The sequence below is a fragment of the Myotis yumanensis genome, unplaced genomic scaffold, assembly GCF_028538775.1.
Source record: "Myotis yumanensis isolate MYYU_CA2020_CCGP unplaced genomic scaffold, mMyoYum1.0.hap1 SCAF_9, whole genome shotgun sequence".
Classification (NCBI taxonomy): Eukaryota; Metazoa; Chordata; class Mammalia; order Chiroptera; family Vespertilionidae; genus Myotis; species Myotis yumanensis.
Window position 1 is genome coordinate 14,218,726 of NW_027223760.1, and position 21,202 is coordinate 14,239,927.

The 21,202-nt window shown below is 40.1% G+C and overlaps 1 protein-coding gene across 1 annotated transcript in view; it reads right to left on the bottom strand.

The window, feature by feature from the left end:
• Positions 1-12,932, bottom strand: part of CTTNBP2 (cortactin binding protein 2) — a 168,906-nt gene extending 155,974 nt beyond the window's left edge. Inside the window, 1 exon segment of the mRNA XM_070425002.1 lies at positions 12,803-12,932. Coding sequence (XP_070281103.1) covers positions 12,803-12,883 — 81 coding nt within the window. The 5' untranslated portion in view covers positions 12,884-12,932.
• Between the last annotated feature and the right edge of the window lie 8,270 nt (positions 12,933-21,202).

The following is a 21,202-nucleotide window of genomic DNA, read 5'->3' on the forward strand; positions in this document are numbered from 1 at the left end:
ACGCATAATAGGGCTGCAAGAAGGACAAGAAGAGCAGCAAGGATTAGAAAATCTATTTGAAGAAATAATGACAGAAAACTTCCCAGACATGGGGAAGAAAAAAGTTACACAAGTACAGAGAGTCCCAAGCAAGATGAACCCCAAGAGACCCACACCAAGACACGTCATAATAATGATGGCAAATGTACAAGACAAAGAGAGAATCTTAAAGGCTGCTAGAGAGAGACAGAGAGTTACCTACAAAGGATCCCCCATCAGATTATCAAATGATTTCTCAACAGAAACACATCAAGCTAGAAGGGAATGGAAGGACGTATACAAAGTGTTGCAAAGCAAAGGACTGAATCCAAGAATACTATATCCAGCAAGACTATCAATCAAAATTGAAGGGGAAATCAGGAGCTTTGCAGACAAAAAAAGGCTAAGGGAGTTTATCACTACCAAGCCAGCAATGCAAGAAATGCTAAAGGGACTGGTGTAAAAAGAAGAAATGAAAAGCTAAGAAAGAAAACAGGCTAAAAAAAATAGAAATGGCTACAAACAAGTATCTTTCAATAATAACTTTAAACGTAAATGGACTAAATGCTCCAATCAAAAGACATCGAGTGGCTGCCTGGATAAAAAGACATGACCCACATATATGCTGTCTACAAGAGACCCACATCAGAACAAGGGACTCACACAGACTGAAAGTGAAGGGATGGAAAAATATCTTTCAGGCAAATAGAAATGAAAAAAAGCTGGGGCAGCAATACTTATATCTGACAAAAAAAGACCTCAAAGTGAAGGCCATAACAAGAGATAAGGAAGGTCACTTCATAATATTAAAGGGATCGATACAACAAGAGGATATAACCCTGACAAACATATATGCACCCAATGCGGGAGCACCCAAATACATAAAAAGCCTCCTGGAAAATAACAAGGGAGAGATCAACAACAACACAATCATAGTAGGGGACTTAAACACACCACTGACATCACTGGATAAATCCTCTAGAAAAAAAATCAGCAAAAAAACAGCAATCCTAAATGACTCACTAGATCAAATGGACGTAATTGATATCTTCAGAACATTTTACCCCAAAGCCACGGAATATACGTTCTTCTCAAGTGCACATGGGAGATTTTCAAAAATAGACCACATATTGGGTCACAAGCAAAGTCTCCCCAAATTCAAGAAGACTGAAATCATACCAAGCATCTTCTCAGACCAAAATGGCATAATATTATAAATAAACTACAATAAAAACAATCCAAAAAACTCAAACACTTGGAAGCTGAATAGCATGCTACTAAATAATGATTGGGTTATCAATGAGATCAAAGAAGAAATTAAAAACACCCTGGAAACTAATGACAATAACAGCACAACAATCCAAAATCTATGGGACACAATGAAAGCAGTCCTGTGAGGGAAGTTTATAGCACTACAGGCCTACCTCAAAAAACAAGAAAAAATCATAGTAAATCATTTAACTCTACAACTCAAAGAATTAGAAAGAGAGCAACAAGAAAAGCCCAGAGTGAGCAGAAGGAAGGAGATAATAAAGATCAGAGCAAAAATAAATGACATAGAGACCAAAAAAACAATACAAAAGATCAATGAAAGCAAGAGCTGGTTCTTTGAAAGGATAAACAAGATTGATGAGCCTCTAGCCAGGCTCACCAAGAAGCAAAGAAAGAGGACTCAAATAAACAAAATCAGAAATGAAAGAGGCGAAATAACAACAGACCCCTCAGAAATTCAAAGAATTGTTAAAAAATATTGTGAACAACTCTACTCTAACAAACTAGACAATCTGGAGGAAATGGACATATTCCTAGAAAAATACAATCCTCCAAAACTCAATCCGGAAGATTCTAAAAATCTCAATAGGCCAATAACTATGGAAGAAATTGAAGCAGTCATCAAAAAGCTCCCAGCAAACAAAAGCCCGGGCCCAGACGGCTTCATGGGGGAGTTTTACCAAACATTCAAGGAAGAACTAAAACATATCCTCCTCAGAGTATTCCAAAAAATTCAAGAGAAAGGAACACTTCCCAGCTCATTCTATGAAGCCAGCATCACACTAATACCAAAACCAGATAGAGACAACACAATGAAAGAGAATTAAAGGCCAATATCCCTCATGAACATAGATGCCAAAATACTCAACAAAATTCTAGCAAATCGGATCCAGCAATACATCAGAAAGATCATACACCATGACCAAGTAGGATTTATCCTGGGGATGCAAGGATGGTACAATATCCGCAAATCAATAAACGTGACACATCAAATAAACAAATTCAGAGATAAAAATCACAGTCATATCAATTGATGCAGAAAAAGCATTTGACAAAATTCAACACCCTTTCTTTTTTTTTTTTTTTTTTTTTAATATATTTTATTGATTTTTTTTACAGAGAGGAAGGGAGAGAGATAGAGAGTTAGAAACATCGATGAGAGAGAAACATCGATCAGCCGCCTCCTGCACATCCCCTACTGGGGATGTGCCCGCAACCCAGGTACATGCCCTTGACCGGAATCGAACCCGGGACCTTTCAGTCCGCAGGCTGACGCTCTATCCACTGAGCCAAACCGGTTTCGGCACAACACCCTTTCTTGATAAAAACCCTCACCAAGGTAGGAATAGAAGGATCATACCTCAACATAATAAAAGCCATATATGACAAACCCACAGCCAACATCATAATCAATGGGCAAAAACTAAAACCATTTCCCCTAAGAAGAGGAACAAGACAGGGATGCCCCTGCTCACCACTCCTGTTCAACATAGTACTGGAAGTACTAGCCATTGCGATCAGACAAGAAGCAGAAATAAAAGGCATCCAAACTGGAAAAGAAGAAGTAAAACTGTCCTTATTTGCAGATGACATGATACTGTACATAGAAAACCCTAAAGACTCCATCAAAATATTATTAGACTTAATAAATGAATTCGGCAATGTAGCAGGATACAAAATTAATGCCAAGAAATCTAAGGCATTTCTTTACACCAATAGTGAACTTACAGAAAGGGAGACTGAAAAAGCAATCCCATTCACCATCGCACCAAAAAAATTAAGCTACCTAGGAATAAACTTAACTAAGGAGGTAAAAGACTTATATGCGAAAAACTACAGGACACTGAAAAAAAGAGATAGAGGAAGACATAAACAGATGGAAGAACATACCGTGTTCATGGATTGGTAGAATCAACATCATCAAAATGTCCATACTACCCAAAGCAATCTATAGATTCATTGTAATCCCCATTAAATTACCAACGGCATATTTCACAGATCTAGAACGAACGTTCCAAAAATTCATCTGGAATAAAAAAAGACCTCGAATACCTGCAGCAATCCTGAGAAAGAAGAACAAGGTAGGTGGGATCTCAATACCAGATTATCAAGCTGTATTACAAAGCCACTGTTCTTAAAACAGTTTGGTACTGGCACAAGAACAGACGTATAGATCAATGGAATAGAATAGAGAACCCAGAAATCGACCCAAACCACTATGCCCAATTAATATTCATCAAAGGAGGCAAGAGCATACAATGGAGTCAAGACAGTCTCTTCAATAAATGGTTTGGGAAAATTGGACAGATACATGCAAAAAGATGAAACTAGACCACCAACTCACACCATATTTTTTACAAAAATAAACTCAAAATGGATAAAGGACTTAAACGTTAAGATGGGAAACCATAAAAATACTAGAGGAATCCACAGGCAGCGAAATCGCAAACATATGCCGCAGGAATTTCTTCTCTGATACTGCTCCTAGGGCAATGGAAACTAAAGAGAAAATCAACAAATGGGACTACATCAAAATAAAAAGCTTTTGCACAGCAAAGGTAACCATCAACAAAAGAACAAGAAAGCCCACTGTATGGGAGAACATATTTGCAAATGTTATCACTGATAAAGGTGTAATCTCCAACATTTATAGGGAACTCATACAACTTAATAAAAAGAAGATAAATGATCCAGTTAAAAAATGGGCAATGGACCTAAATAGATGATTTTTGAAAGAAGACAGAAGGAAGGCCAAGAGACATATGAAAACATGCTCAAAGTCACTAATTATCTGAGAGATGCAAATCAAAACGACAATGCGGTACCATCTCACACCTATCATAATGGCAATCATCAACAAACAAGTGCTGGCGAGGATGTGGAGAAAAAGGAACCTTTGTGCACTGCTGTTGGGTATGCAGACTGGTGCAGCCAACTGTGGAGAATAGTATGGAGTTTCCTCAAAAAACTAAAAATGGAACTCCCATTTAACCCAGTAATCCCACTTCTAGGAATATATCCCAAGAAACTAGAAACACCAATCAGAAAGGATATATGCACCCCTATGTTCATAGCAGCACAATTCACCATAGCTAAGATTTGGAAACAGCCTAAGTGCCCACCAGCAGATGAGTGGATTAGAAAACTACGGTACATCTACACAATGGAATACTATGCTGCTATTAAAAAAAAAAAGGAATTCTTACCATTTGCAGCAGCATGGATGGAACTGGAGAGCATTATGCTAGGTGAAATAAGCCAGGTAATGAAAGAAAAATACCACATGATCTCACTCTTTTATGGAAAATAAAGAACATTATAACCTAATGAACAAAAAGATAGATACAGAGTCAGTAAAGCATCGAACAGACTGTGAAATTACAGCAGGAAGGCTGGGGAGTGTTGGGGAGGGGGGAAAGAGATCAACCGAAGGACTTGCATGCATGCATATAAGCACAACCAATGGACACAAGACACTGGGGAGGTGGGATGAAGGCATGCGACAGGGGCTAGGGGAGGCTGGGGAAAGGGCAATGGGGGGAAAAAAGGAGATATATGTACTACTATGTGGAATACTTTAAACAATTAAAAAATATGTATAATAAATAAATAAATAAAAGATTGAAAAAAAAAAGTCCTAGAAGAAATCATAGGCAGTAACACCTCAGACATCTCCCACAGCAATATGTTTACTGATACATCTCCTAAGACAATGGAAACTAAGGAGAAAATAAACAAATGGGACTGCATGAAAATAAAAAGCTTCTGCATGGCAAAGGAAATGGTCATCAAAATAACAAGAGACCCTCACTACATGGGAGAACATATTTGACAATGAAACATCTCATAAGGGATTAATCTCCAAAATACATAGGGAACTCATACAACTTAACAAAAGGAAGACAAACAATCCAATTTAAAAATGGGCAAAGGACTTAAATATACACTTTTCCAAAGTGGACATACAGATGACCAAGAGACGTATGAAAAAATGCTTAAAGTCACTAATCATCCGAGAGATGCAAACAAAATGACACTGAGATATCACCTCACACCTGTCGGAATGTATATCATCAACAAATCAACCAATGACAAGTATTGGTGAGGTTGTGGAGAAAAGGGAACCCTCATACCCTGCTGGAGGGAATGCAAACTGGTGCAGCCACGGTGGAATACAGCATGGAGTGCCCTCAAGAAATTAAAAATGAAACTCCCATTTGACTTAGTGATCCCACTTCTAAGAATACATCCTAAGAAACCTGAAACACTCATCAGAAAAAACATATGCACCCCTACGTTCATAGCAGCGCAATTTACAATAGCTAGATTTGGAAACAGCCCAAGTGCCCATCTGTAGATGAGTGGATTTAAAAACTGTGGTATATTTACACAATGGAATACTATGTGGCAATAAAAAAGAAAGAACTCTTACCATTTGCAACAGGCATGGATGGAGCTAGTGAATATTATGCTGAGCAAGATAAGCCAGTCAGAGAAAGATAAGTATCACATGATCTCACTCATAGGTGGAATCTAATGAACCAAATAAACCGATGATCAAAAATAGATCCAGAGTCATAGAAGCATGAACAGACTGTTGAACCTCAGAGGGAAGGCAGGGGAGGGTGGGTGGGAAGAGATCAACCAATGAACTTGTGTGCATATGTGCATAACCCATGGACACAGACAATGGGGTGGTGAGGGCCTGGGGCTGTGGGGAGGACAAGGCTGGGCTGGAAGAGCTCAATGGGGGGGGAAAGGAGGACCAATGTAATAGTTTCAACAATACCGATTTTAAAAAAAGAATTAATGGAGTTAGCACATTGATGTTTGTCAAAAAGCTTTAGTAAATATTATGAGCTACAGTGGCAGAAGTGATCCTCAGGTCTTTGCCCAAACTTATCAGTTATGATGAAATATTAGTGACCAAACACAAAGCCAGGCATGTCCTCTGGCTCTTTCCAGAAACACCAAGAACATCTCCTCCAATTTCAAATCTAGTGAGTTGTGCCTATGTTTCATCAATGAATATACCGCATGGGAGGGAGGGAGGTGGGCCCTGAGAAGCAGATGGGCCTGCTCTGTGGATCTGAGGTCTCCAGCAGTAAAATGAGAATGTACTAAGTGATCTCTAAAATCTCTTCCAGCCTCTATTTGCCCTGACTTCACATACCAGCAGGGTGGCTGCATTACTGGGCTGAGGACATTTAGGACAGTCCCTCAAACTTTGAGAAATATTTGAGGAAAATTCTTTTTACTTTTTTTGCTCAGAAGTTACAGAAATGCATTTCCTCCCCAGTTTAATAGTGCATTCTAATAAATAACAATGTATTTAGAACTCTCTGTGTACCCAGGATTTATGCTTTGGGGGATGAATAAGAAAGGCTGTAAAGGAGGGAAAAGCAAGCAAACTTACCCTGAGATTTGAAAACTGCATCATAAACATGAAAAAATTAAATCCAACTTTCTAGGTACGGAGAACATTTACAATATTAATAAAATCTGAATATAGACAATTATGAAGATTTTCATGAAGAAAAAGTACATGTATTCACACTCTAAAACTATTCAAATCTCTGAAGCTACGTTTTAGTTTGAGATTAGTTCTCCTGATTTTTCTCTACACAGAGGAAAGTGTGTTCCTGACAGGGTCTGCATATTCCTGATTTTATTCTTCCTAAAACAACTTCCTCCTCCAATTCATTTTCAGGACATAGCTCAAATCCCACTTTCATGTGTCTTCCCACACTCCAGAAAGCTCTCAATTCAGACTCAGAGTCTGTTCTATTACTTCATTTGGCAATTAATCATGTCCTGCAGTGTGTATTTCCTCATTATATTAAACTGGTCCGTATTAACTCTCTATTTTCTCATCTCTTCTAGATGTGTCAGGACAAGAGCATTACATCTTTACATAATTTTATTTAACATGTATGCCTCTCCTTTTGGTATAAAATGCCCTACTATTTACAAAGCATGTAAATGATAGAGGCAACTAAGTAACTTATAATTCAATCATTTCCTTTCACTGCTTCAAAAACCATTCAGAATAATATAATAATAATATGTGCCTTTAAAGCAACATACTGAAAACTTGAGGTCAGCTTTCTATGATCACAGACTTCAAACCTGCATGGGGTCTTTCGAGCAAGAAAATAATAACTCAGTATATTGGAAGACGGTGAAACTGACAAATAAATATAATGTCAGGAAGGAAACCTGGTAATGGATGTAACTAATTTTAAGTATTACCAGAAAACTGGAGTGAAAAGCAGCAAACTGGCTCAGTCAGGGATGGCAGACTCAGTTCTTAAGGACAACTACCACTCTTTTCCTCCTTTCAGATCTCTACTTTCTCTTTGGACTAAAAGGACCAGAGTTCAGATAAAACAAATGTTTATTTCCATCCTAACTCAGCCTCTCAATGTTACCTCAGTCCTATATGCAACATGGATCATCTCCACGTGCGAGCTGGCATCCGGTTCCAGTAATAGTCCCTTAAGAAGCTTATAATGCACCAAAGAAGATCATCTAGGATTATCTGCAGGTGGCAAATGTCAGCATGCCAACTTTCAACTAAAGGGGCTGAGACATGGATAGCTATAAGTATAGTCTTGCAGCTACAAAGCCCTTCTGAATCATCTTGTTGTCTTTGGAATCATCTTGTTGCCTTTTCAATGAAAGATAAAAAGGTCAAAACCAAATCATTTACAAAAAAGTATTCACTCCACAGAGCAGAGTCACCTTGACAAGTAATAACTTTGTAATCATCCTCAACCTATTTGGTTATTTACTAAGAATTTATTCCCAGACAACATTTTTTCCCCTTAAAATCGGGGTTTCTACAGAGATGGCATCATATTGTGCATGGCACTAATACCATGAACTCATTTCTGTATAAGTTATTTAAAACTAATTAAAACAAAAATTTAAAAATCCTTTGCTATCAATGTCATCATCACCATCATCATCTTGTAACCGGTCTGCATGTCATTATGTAATTGTCAAAGACAAAAGACAAGTTTCTTTTTCCATGTTATATAAGTCTTACAAAGGAGCTCCAACAGAGAATACAATTAAATACATTCAAATGAAGTCTTCTAAATCGATACTCAGATGTTCTTAGTGCTTAGATGGCAAAGGATGTGGGGGAGAAGGGAGAGACACTGCCCCATCCCTCCCAGGCACATTCAAAGTGGAATTCTAGTTCCATATTTCTGGGCATTTGAAGATGATTCCAACACCTTACCAACTCCTGCTTCCAGCTCATTTTTTTTTCATTTCATTACCTCTTCCCGTTTCCAAACTTCCCTGTATTTCTGTCTTGACACTATGAGGGTGATTGGGCCTTGATTTTATTACAAGAAGAATTCAGGATGGGAGGATTGCATCTCACCACATTTCCAGCCTCAATCAGTATTTTTGAAAAGAAAAAATATATAAATGAAAAACTAATAATTTTGGATATTAAATTTTAAAAAAATATGTAAAATATCTGAAATGCTATTGACAAAAGCAGCTCAGAAAAGGACCACATACAAATGAAAATAAAAAAAGAATCAGGTTCATACTTCTGAAACAAGGAAAGATCTGTGATATCTATAATGTTAATTATTACAAATCACAGGCTAATCGTTTCATTAGAATCTGAAAACACACAAATTTTCCACTTAGGCAATCAACGCTAATTGTCATGACACAGCTCCTTGGTGAGTGCACATTTTCTTCATTCAATAAATACACCTACCATGTTCCTGACACTGTGTTAAGCAACCTCTGCTTGCTTTTAAAAACAAACCCACACAGGTCTTCTTGAAGGAAGAAGCTGTCCCCTCCCAGCCACAGACTCGCTCTCCATATGATAAACAGCAGATGTTTGTCAATGGCTCAGTACTAAGTCTGTGAAACATTTTCTCACCTCGAAAAATCACCTGAAACACAAGAGAATAGAACCAACTGGCAATCTAGGTTAGGCGTGCATTCAAGCACAGAGAGGATAAATTAACTGCTTTTCTCTAAACAAAATTGCTCCTGTGAGAAATATAATAATAGCAATGATACCAACAACAATAATAAAGTCTAAACAACAGGTGCAAACAGATATGTGCAAGCTATTATGTAAGAAGAAGAAAAGTGAAAAGCATCACATTGGAAGCAATTATAGTCTAATCTTGGGGGAGTATTTTAGTCTACTTCCTCAGCTTCTAGGCTATTTTTCTGAAGCACATAATTGATACTGAAATTAAAACTTACATGATCATCTTTGAGAGCCCCTCACATGTGGTCCAGGTTCACCTTTCAAGGAATCCTAAAAAAAAAATCCCAGCTCTGATCTCCCTGTTCAAGGCCCAGCTCAAATGCCATCCTGATGTGGAATGTTTCCCGAATCTTCCACTAGGAATCCTCTCCATAATTCTTCCTTCAGCCTCCTAATGAAAATTACTGGCACCTCTCCTGACTCCATCATCTCTGATTTGACTCCTTGGTATATGTCAGTTTCTATCATTGGAATGTTACTTCAAAGACAGCAAAAATGTTACTCATGATGCCTCCATCTCAGTAAATATTCAGTAATATGTGTTAAATCTAGATGATTTTCTACTTAAAAATTATGCTGCGAAACTTCCAATGTTCGAAAGCTGCCATATTACTTCAATTGAGTTTAAAGAAAGCTTCGCAAAACTGGCTAAGAAGGTTCTTTTCACTGCATTAACATTCAGCACTGTGTCTGAAAACAAAAATTTAAAGGTACTAGCTGTGTATTTCTTTAACATCACTGTTGTACATTTTTTTAAAAAATTCATCGCTGAAGCTTTTTTCTTGTCACGATCACCATGACAATAACATTTACATCTACTTTTTGCACAGTAGCTGCTCCAGGAAAGCCCACGATGGCAAGAATGCTGGTCAGCTTCCTAAACATAGCTCTAAAAAGATCGCCCTTTTCATTTCACTCTTAAATAATTCTCTGGTGACAATAAAGAGCAAAAAGCTTTCTGTTTTCCATACTGCCTTACCCATTAGGAGTTATTTTCAGAGTAGAAAGAGCAACATAGCCTATAAAAGTCGTCACATTTGGCTAAGGCACTGATAATAACCCAGGTCTCTAGGCATGGTTCACAGCAAAAGAACTATTATTGTGATCCTACTGAATAATGTAGCTGGTACCCAGCTTTACACTCGGGATGCTTTCAGGATTTAAACAGCTAAGAATAAGGATCACAAACTAAATTTAAAACACTCCACTGAAAAGCACATTATGCTGAAAACTTGTCTCTAAGCAACAATCTAAATGGTCGAAACTTAGTAAAAACACTTACTTTCAAAAATAGCCTACTGCTTCCGAGTCTCCATTGGCTCATTACTGTCAAATGCACATATAAAAATCCATCGTACGTAAACTGAAATATATCTGAAGTGAAATAAATCTCTTAAATGCAAAAAAAAATATTTATTCACTAAAACAAAAAAAAGTAAACCCTCAGTTGCCACAAACGCAAAATGCATTAAAATGTCTTCGATTTTTAATCATTAGATAAGGAACAGTTACAATGACAAACAGCATTCCTCAACCTAGATTTTCTTTAGAAATCAGTCTACCAGACAAGTGGCTGACATGGGTAGACTATATACCTTGTTAAGTGAAAAATAGCATAGAAGGCATCATCAAAATTTTACTATAAAGTCAAAAGTTATTAAAAAAAAACTAAAATACGATCAGATTAAGAATCCTTACTGCATCTCTCAGAACCCTAAAGAATTCTATGGAAATAACAGAGGACTTTACTTTCACACATTCCCCACGGCTACTCCAACTAACCAGGGTGAAATGATCCAGTCCCCACCTATACACAGTCTGAATATCAGACTCCTGGAAATGTTCAACATCAGAAAGGGAACATGGACCTTGTTAACACAAAAATCCATGGTTCTGTTTACAATCTAACCAAATAAAACGACAGACCATAAATCAGGTGCTTTTATTTGGTTTGTCAAGTGATTAAAATACCGAGAGTAGTAGAAAGAAGCCTGTTCTAAGTCGACCAAACAGACAAATTCAACCTTCCTGAAAAAAAAAAAACAAGAAACACACGCATCACCTCTTTTTCCTCCCGCTCCCTCCCCTTTACCATCTCTTGGGGATGAAGCTACCCAATCATTTCAACTTCCCAGCGACCCAGAGAGGCTTGTATTGATAGCAAGTTTCCTCATTGCTCTTCCCAGAGGGGATTGATTCACTGCATCACAAGGGGGCAGATTTCATCTGAAACCTTAAGAAAGCTCTCCTCTTCTTTTTTTTTTCAGGGAAAAAAAAATCAATTTTTCTTAAAGTTTCAAGTCAAAACTTGCCAGTTTCACAAATGGCAATCAGCAGCCCTGCTCCTCCTCCTCCGTTCTTCCTTCTCTCCCTCCCTCTGCTTCAATTTTCCTTCCAGGATTGGCTCCTCTCACGTCCCAGTGGCTTCCCCCAGCTCTGTCCTCTCCCGCTCCAGAAAGCCTCACCTCCAAACTGAGACGGAGGAAGTCAAAGCCGCCCTGGCAGGACACAGCTGGCCCTGCCCTCTGCTGCTTAGGGACCGACTGTGCTCAGGTCACCAGAACAGCTGAGGGACGCGCCTCTCGCTCCATCCCCCCGGCACCCGGCGGAACCTGGCGGGTGGGATCGCGCCCTGGGTGGCAGGCGCACCCCAGCTGCCTTTATGCAGAGCTCCCAGCTCCCGCAAAGCTCCTTCCCAAATCCCGAGAACCTTGTTTTCCTAGGAAATGCGGGTCCAGCCCTCCAGACAGGGCTGCAAACCGCCACTGAGCCTGTGCGCGCGGACGTTCCGGAGTGAAAGTGGGGACCAGCGCGGAGCCGAAGCTCATTTGGTTTCTGGACCCCAAAGACCGCTGTGTCGGTACCAGGTGCTGAGCTTCCACCGCTGCCGGGCGGGCGGGCGCCTTCTCAAGAAGAAGGAGGACCCTCCCCCCCAACACCGCCGGCCAGGGATGGGGCGAGGGCACAGCGATGCCCACCGCTGGGCACCGGGCCTCGCCCGGGGGCCTCCCGCGCGCGCACACTGGGCACCCCGCACCTGCTTTCCTGGGTCCGCAGAGAGATGCCCAACACCCTCGAGGCACGCGCCCACCGCCACCGAGAGGCGAGAGAACAATGGGGAGGGGGTCGAGTTTGCCGGGAAACCCACGCCCACCTCGGCCGGGCCGAAGCCGAGCGCGGCCGACCGAGGGGGCGCAGGGGGCGCCGGCCGCACGTAGGAAGCCCGGGACCCGGGCGGCCCGGCTGCTGCCCGCCAGGCTCGGAAAGCACCGGGGGACCCCCAACCCAGGCGGCCGCCTCGCCCCCCGGGGACCCGGCCACTGACCAGGAGGACACCCCAAGGCAGGGGCGCGTCGGGCAAGGGGCGCCCCGGGGGACCCGGTTCCCGCAGAGCCCCGGGAGCGAGCCGGCTCCCCCCGGGACCCCGGCCCGCGCCCACACTCCCCCCGGCGCGCGCCCCGGGACCTCGGTTACCGTCGCCTCCGCCGTGGCCCCCGCCGCGTCCTCCGGGCCGCGGAAGAAGCCGGCCTCGCAGCTCGCGCCGTCTGTCGCCATCTTCCAGCCCTCGGGGTCCCGGCGCGAGCTCGGAGCGGCGGCTCCAGGTCCAGCCTCTCGGCGCGGGCGGCGCTTCCCCCGCCGCGGTCCCGGGCGCGGGCTCTCGCAGCCCCGCCGCCGCCGCCGCGCTCTCCCCGCCCCTCGCGGCCGCCCCCGCCGCCTTAACCCGCTGCGCGCCGGAGCGCCGCCCGGCTGCGGGCCCGCGGGCTGGTCCTGCAGATGCCGGCCCGGGGCGCGCGCCCGCCCCGCGGGGCCCCGCGTGCAGCTGGGCAACCGCAGCCCCCGCGGCGAAGGCAGGAAGCCGAGCCCGTCCCCACCTGGGCGAGGTGCGCACACAGGCCGGTGCCGCGCCAGGCCGCGGGTCGGAATTCTCCGTGAGATACGGAAATCCTTCCCTGCCCTCTCCCGCCGCTGGGAACCGCAGAAGGCACGCTGTTCTTTTTTAAGTTTTTTTGTTTATTTGATTTTTGCAAGGCTGCTGCCAGGGCGGCTTTTTTTTTTTTTTACCTTCTTGGTATATCTCTGGCTTTGTTTTATTGTATTGTTGGATCTTGTCCTCTAAAAACCATCCATTCCCAAATCAAACTGTGTCCTGCTACACTTTATTTCACTGCACCTGCCCGCTCGGCCCATACCTTTCTATACAATCTTTTTCAAGAAAGGTGAAGCAGGGCCCCCTTTGAATCCAATCTGAGCTATTTTATGAAGAGTTGATCAAGAAATGCTAAGTGCCATTGCTTATAAAAGGAAGGTCTCGACTTTTAAGACAATTTAAAAGAATTATCTCTGTGCGATGGGCGAGCGCGCGCGCGCGCGCGCGCGCGCACACACACACACACACACACACACACACAAAACTTTACCAAAAAGCGATTTAACGACAATCAGATCTTAAAAGACATATCATGAGATTAATGAGTTAAGCCCAAATTCTCAATTTTCCCCTTCTCACTTCTCATTCAGTTGCTACCCTTTCCTGCCAATTCCCAAGACATGAAAATCTATCACCTTATTGAGACCAGATGGTACAGGCCTTCCCAATCACCAGATCGCAAAAATGTGTTGAAAGCACAAAATCAAATGGAGGCATTCAAGCTGTGTCTCAAAGAAGTAAAATCAAACTACAACCAACTCCTGGACTTGAAATTCTGGAAGATGAATGTCTGGAAAATTCGGTGCAACGGTTACAGATCAAAGCTGAGTTTCAAAAATGGCAGACTCCTATTGAAAGTTTTGGGCACTTGAATTTCTTCACTTCCCAAACTGATCTAAATATGGCACAAACCAGGGCAGACAAAATATTTTCTGCAAAGGCTCTGAAAGGATTGACCAATAAATTGTGAAAAGTTCCCTCCCAGAAAGGTCTACATCAGGAAAGAATTTTCACCTGGAACTCTGGAGTTAAGGGTCACAGGTTTAGAAATCTCCTCAGGGGTAGCCTATAAGCCAGTGGTTCTCAACCTTCTGGCCCTTTAAATACAGTTCCTCATGTTGTGACCCAACCATAAAATTATTTTCGCTCCTACTTCATAACTGTAATGTTGCTACTGTTATGAATCGTAATGTAAATATCTGATATGCAGGATGGTCTTAGGCGACCCCTGTGAAAGGGTCGTTGGACCACCAGAGGGGTCGCGGCCCACAGGTTGAGAACCGCTGCATAAGCAGAGGTGCTCAGTGATTTACTTTCTTTGACTTTATAGCTACCCCCCTTCACCCCTATGGTTTTCATTCTTGTTCATTATACCACTTTCTTTTATCCCACATTTTCTCTGCTATTGCTCAATATTGGAATAACTAGATTCCTTATAAGATGAAAGAGAAGTATTTGACATTTAAACTTAGATGCTGAACTGACAGCAAAAATTTAAAGGTGGAGCCAAAAGCATTCCTTGTTGTTTTCAAAATGTATATTCACACATAACAAGGCAATGAATATTTTTGATACTGATACTTGATCCTGGTGTTAAATTGCTACCCAAGAAATTAACTGACTCACTTCTCGGGGGAGGCAGGTAAGAGAATAAAATAATCAACTTCACTTGGGGTTAAGAACTAAGAACATAACATGGCAATATTTCTGGGAAGCAAATTATTTCATACGTACAGCTCAATTTTTTAAAATCATTGGGAAGAAATAGCTTCTATTAGTCCAAGTAAAATTAAAGCATAATCACAACTCAAAGGCATTAATTAGCCAGTTCCTGAGTGGTTGGTTTCTTCCCTCTCATCTCTTTCAAAAATTGTATTTATGTATTTATGTATTTATTGTAAAATAAAAAAATAAACAGGTGGGGAAAAATCATAGGATGGCACATTTTTTGACTGCCAAAGTCCAGGACCTTGGAAGGAAAATAAACAGTGTTTGGTCTCTGCCTTACAGCTACCACTGCCCTTTGCCCGGGGTAAAAGGAATGTCCACCCTACAGTAAGAAGTGGCACACGAGGAGTTTACTCTAAAGGGAGGACACTTGCTGCTAATTTCAAATCTCTCCTGAGAATTAGCCTCTGTTGAGGCTGAGATTGCAAATTAACTCTTTCTAGGAGACTTTCTTTGCCCAAGACGTGGGCACTGTTAAAGTCAAACCAAATAGATCTGAGAGAGTAGTGACTTGATGGTTCTAGAAATTAAATATTTTGAAGTTTCATTTTTCAGCTTTAAAAAAAAAAAAAAAAAAAAAAAAGACATCCCAGGACTAGAGTGAAAACTTCTGAAAGGCAGGGGAAAAGAAGAAAGATGAAAGTATAAGCAGGAAGAAATCCCTGTAGCAAAAATGAAAAATGATTTTTAATCAGTAAATTACCTTCAGCTTTAAAATGGAAGGAGAGATGCTGAATATATTGCAGGCAGAGAAAACAAGTTACATTTTTTCAACTTTAAAGATAATGAAGTAGATGACCCGACAAATGAATTTACACAAATTATTTTCTGGCCCCTGTTTGTGCTCAGCCAGAGCACACTCTTCAAAGTTCTCTTTTAACACCAATGAAATGGGTTGCTGCAGCTAGGAATGCAGACTGCACGCGTTGGGGGGGCTCAGCCACATCCTCCAATCCACTAAACCCCAAACTCAGAGAGTTATGCATAATGATGCAATGGGATGCTTCCCCTCATGTGAAAAGATAAAGGAACGTGCCCACATCCTAAAACAGTTTCCCTTGTGGAATAAGAGAATTCTTTATTTCAGTCAAATAACAACATTTACATTAACTCCAAAGGGCAAACCATGTTATCATGTCTTAGTATTGCCAAATGACAAAATTATGGAGTAGCAAATAATTTCTGACTGTATCTACAAGGCTGTAGTTATGTAATTTAAATATTCCAGGCTACGCTTATCCCTGTCTGCACCACTGCCACCAATTTAAGAAGTCCCAAAGCTTGACATGGGGAACTCTAAAAAAGAGCACAGATGAGCTTGAGTGCTATGTCTCTATCACATGTTTTTGAAACCAAGACATTGCCAGAAACGAGTTTTCATATGACCGAACTACATTCCCTCACAGTCACCTAGTCATTATCTACATGTGCTCAGCTCTTTGTGGATTTACTCAGTATGTTTGGTCCTAATTTAGTTAGCCACTCTTGTCAACAACCTATGGTTTGGAAGGCCTCCTCCCCCACTGTAGCCGGTTTGTGCCAAGAGAATGCAAGCTAATTTTACCTAAGCTAAAGAAAAACGTAATTAGGAAATGAAATCTGCTGGGTAGGAAGCAAGCCAAAGCTTAACATAAATATGACATTATAATCACTCCCAGCCCCTTTTAATACTAACTTCTAGCTGGGATCTGCATTTGGCCATCCCATGCTAAAGTGATGTCCAAATACAAGACCTCGTCGAAGACTTAAAATACAGTGATAACATTTTTTTCCAGTCTAGCCACTCTAAGAACAGAAACTGGGATGAATGCAGAACAATAAAGCTGTCTTGGTTCTGCTCTATTAAATATTTTTAATACCATTACTTATTGGTTTAGACTCTTATCTGTTGAAGTCATTTACAAGAGTAAGTGTTAGTGCAGAAGGGTGTTTTAGTGGAAAACCATTATGGAAAATCGATTTTAATAAAGGAATCTGGCCCACTGCTGCCCCTCATCCACCTGAATTAGAAAGGAATCTGAATATTTCTGTGTATTCAGCCTCTTTGGCAACCCCACAAGCCTGCAGTATGTAGTTACTAGGCAACCACTAATGCAGGGGTGTTTATGCCATTAGGCATTAATTATAGCAAGCTTTATTTTTCTTAGAAAGTTTTAAAACTATATAAATAGGTTGTGAGATCAGACCCCTTTCTCCTTTGATTAAGAGTGTAGAGGTAGCTATAAAACCAAAGCTGAGATTTTCTTTTCACCGTGGGTATGTATTGTTCAGTTCAAAAGGAAATGTGGTATTTGAAGCATTAGTAAGGAACTAAAGATTACGCCTTTCAATTTTAATAAATATACAGATGACATTTATTATTGAGTCAGTGATGATTTACTTATGATACAAAAAGCAGGAGAAAAGCCATAAATGTATAGCTCTCCCATGTAAAATTGTGAAACAAACCACTACATCAACATTTCCCAGACGATCGTAGTCATTAGGCATATACCAAGTTAATGCACTTTTAAATATCTTTGGAATTTTTTGGAATAAGTGCTACCTTACACTGCCCAACAGCCCACTTGATGACCATAGTTTTTTGTCCACCCAAGACATTTTCAATTGATTCAAATCAGTTGGGTTCATTTAAAATCACCTAGAAATGTGATGTCATTATTTGAAAAGAAATAACATAAATACACATAGCAGAAGTTATTCAATTAATCAACAAATAAAAAGAAAGTTTAATCCATAATATTTATAAAAATGTCATGTCTAGACTTGAAGGATTAATTGTATTTGTGATTTAAGAACTGAAAAGGAAAAAAATAATTGGTGTTGTTATTTTCATTCTAGGGAAGGTGAAGTCATTTAAAGAATAACAAAGATAACTCTGACAAATCAACATTAAGGTTTAATGGAATTGAATGTTTTATTCTGGCAATTAAGGAAACATTTAACCACTGAAGTAGTTTTATGCTAGCAATACAATATATTTTCCTTATGGACAAACAGAACTAGCCCATACTAACCATTACTGTCAGAATCAGCATCTCTTTGTCATTTCATCATCACTTAATGCTCATAACTTTTCACTTTAGCATTCACATCTTCTTTGTTAAGAATCAATTCAGCCTGGCTGGTGCAGTGATTGAGGTCGACCTATGAACCAGAAGATAACCGTTCGATTCCTGGTCAGGGCACATGCCGGGATTGTGGGCTCAATCCCTAGTAGGGGACGTGCAGGAGGCAGCTGATCAATGATTCTCTCTAATCATTGATGTTTCTATCTCTCTCTCCCTCTCCCTTCCTCTCTGAAATCAATAAAACGTTGTTGTTGTTTTTTAAATCAACTCACTTGAGATGTAATTACCACTACTTTTTCCTCCCTTCCATATTTGCAAAGGGCATCACTTTATCAGCTTTCAGCCTTCACCCCCTGGCCATTGGCCATCCAAAAGGCACAATGCCATCTGGATCATAAGACACCTCTGCCTGACATTTTCTGCTTAGATAGCCCCGCACCTCTCCCCAATATGGCCATTTGTACCCATTGGAATGGTGGTGGGAACCCCATTCTCAGAATTTAAAATATGAGGTGGTGGCAGGAAAGGAGTTGAACTGACTCTACTCAAGACCCCCTGAGCTTGAGCAATGGGTAAAGGCACCTCGTTTACAAATATCACATTGTATGGTTCTATTTCCTATAAGAAATCATTTTTAGAGATATAGAAACAAACAAACAAAATGGAATCAAAGATTCATATGTGAGTGTTAAAGCAACAACTCTTCTAAAAAATATTTTCATGAACCTGTAAATCAGAGCATAAAGTCTCACTTATAATGCGATCCAACTTATCGATCTTTTTCTTGTGTGGTTAGTGTTTGGTGTCCTGTTTGTGGAGTCTTTGCTCAGCACCTTGTTTTCCTAGACGCTGTTTTCTATTGGCTTTCTTGGATTCTCATCCTGCACATGTTTGGCTTAGAATTCAGCCTAAAATCTGAGAGGAAATTGTGTACAGAGTTTTGGGACTCTTTCTCTTAAATTTCTTCCTCTATGGCACTTTGTCCTTCAAATCCCAGGCACTTTGGTGACCCTGAAGTCCTGACCTCTATCTCCTTAGCTCAGTAAATTCATCTTTATTCCCCAACTGCCCCTACCCCATCCTAGGCCTTCTCTCCAGAATCATGGCTCCCCAAGTCCTGCCTGCATTCATGGCTTGCCAGTTTCTTCTAACAGTTGTTTTGTATATATTGTTTCACTTTTTTGTTTGTTTCTTTCTTCCAGTAGAAGAGTTGGCCCAATATGACTAGAACTACAGTTGAAAACCACATGTGTTTACTTTTAGAAAGAGTGTTTACAACTAATGAAACTTCCTAATGTTCCCTTGTCTAAATGGATTGTATTCAGGGGGCTGTATTGTTTGATTTTGCAGAGTAGGGATGGGAGTAAACCTACCCAGACTCTCCAGTTGCCATTGGCAAACAAAATCAAGGCACTGATCAGCTAACTCATCTATAGTAAGACATGAAAAACCATATTTACAATCATTGCAGCAGTAGAATATAATGCTGTGATGGACAAACTATAACCAGTCTTAAAAATGTAGCAATATTCCTCTTATTTCTAGGGAGTGGCATGCCTGCATAGTTTTTAGAAAATGAGAGAATAGTTAGAGATTGAAAAGCAGAGGAGAGGAGATAGTGTGAGGGTGGCCTTGGGTTTCCCTCGGTGAAGAAGCTGATGATTAAATGGATGTCTTTCAAAGAAAAAAGGTATCTCGATTGTGAAGATTCTGGTACATTTTGGAAACCTTTAGCAGATTTTCTGGACTTAAAGGTCGATGAAGTTAGGTTGGTCCAGAAGAACATTAACTCCAACCAAATTGGTAGTCAATAAATATATAATCAACTTAATTCAATGGAACCGATGAATGGATAGTAGGAAAGATAGATGAATAAATGGATGAAGTAAATATTATTACTTACTTTTTTATGACATTTGCCTCTTTGGAATTGTAGTGAAACTTATTCTTTTTCAGAAAAAAAAACCATAAATGCATAAAGCAAAACAAAGAATCATAAAGAAAACTGTTATATTCAAATCTAATTCTCAAAATTCTGCATATAAAAATTTTCTCATGTAGTAATAGATGTATTTTTATTATCTCAATAACTAACATGATATAATGGTGGACTCAATAATTAATATAATTTTGAAGTTTATATGACTGTAAGTGGTATATTGAGATTTTAAAATATCTATGATTTCCATGTGACAAAGTTGCATGTACTGCCAGGTCTGTTGTGGTCTGTTACCTAAATTCATAATTGAAGTAAATTCTAACTGTTGAAGGTTAGTGAACCTGAAAATGTAATTTATTCATTTTTTATTGTCAAGGAGTTCTTATGGAATTCTATCCATGAACCCCATTGTTTAAGAACCTTACACTATAGATATTAGGGAGATGTCATGTTAATTAAAATATTAAATATTTAGTGACATATATGAATTATGTATATTATATGTAATGTATATTTATGCAAAAGGTATATATATTATCATTTTTAGGGTGGAGATTAAAATTTAAATGTGATAGGCAAAGTAGGGTATGCAGAGGAGAGAGATGAAAGACTCTCAAATGCTATCCCTCCTTCATCCCAAGCAAAACAACTCAAGTCCCATACTGTAGAGCAATGGCTAAGTACAGGGTTACATGATTAAGATCCTATTTCTAACTGTGTGATCTTGGGCAAGTGCTTCTCTCAGTTATCACTTAAGTGGTCATCATAATGGCTCTTGCCTCTATGGTTGTTGAGAAGATTTAATTAATAAATTCATTTAAAGCACTTAAAACAGTGTCTGGCCACTGTGAAGTTTCAGCTCATTACTTAACACAACCTGTAAGAAAAGGAATAGTCACCCTAAAAGACATGGAATTTCAGAAATAATTTATTGAATGTAAAACAATTCTACAACGGCACAACAGTCTTAACAAAGCTATTTGTATAAATTTTTCATTTTAAACCAAATATTTCAAGATTTTAGAGTAAGTAGTAAGAACTCTCCATAAGTGCTTGCAAAAGTCATAATAGAGAAGTGTGCGATAGGTCTTAAAAACCAGTTTCGGTCAAATTGATTGTTGCAACATTTAGGGCATGCCTGTTTTTATTAAATGAGAACATAAATCTGTATTAATACATAGTATTTGTTCAAAAATATAACTAGGGTT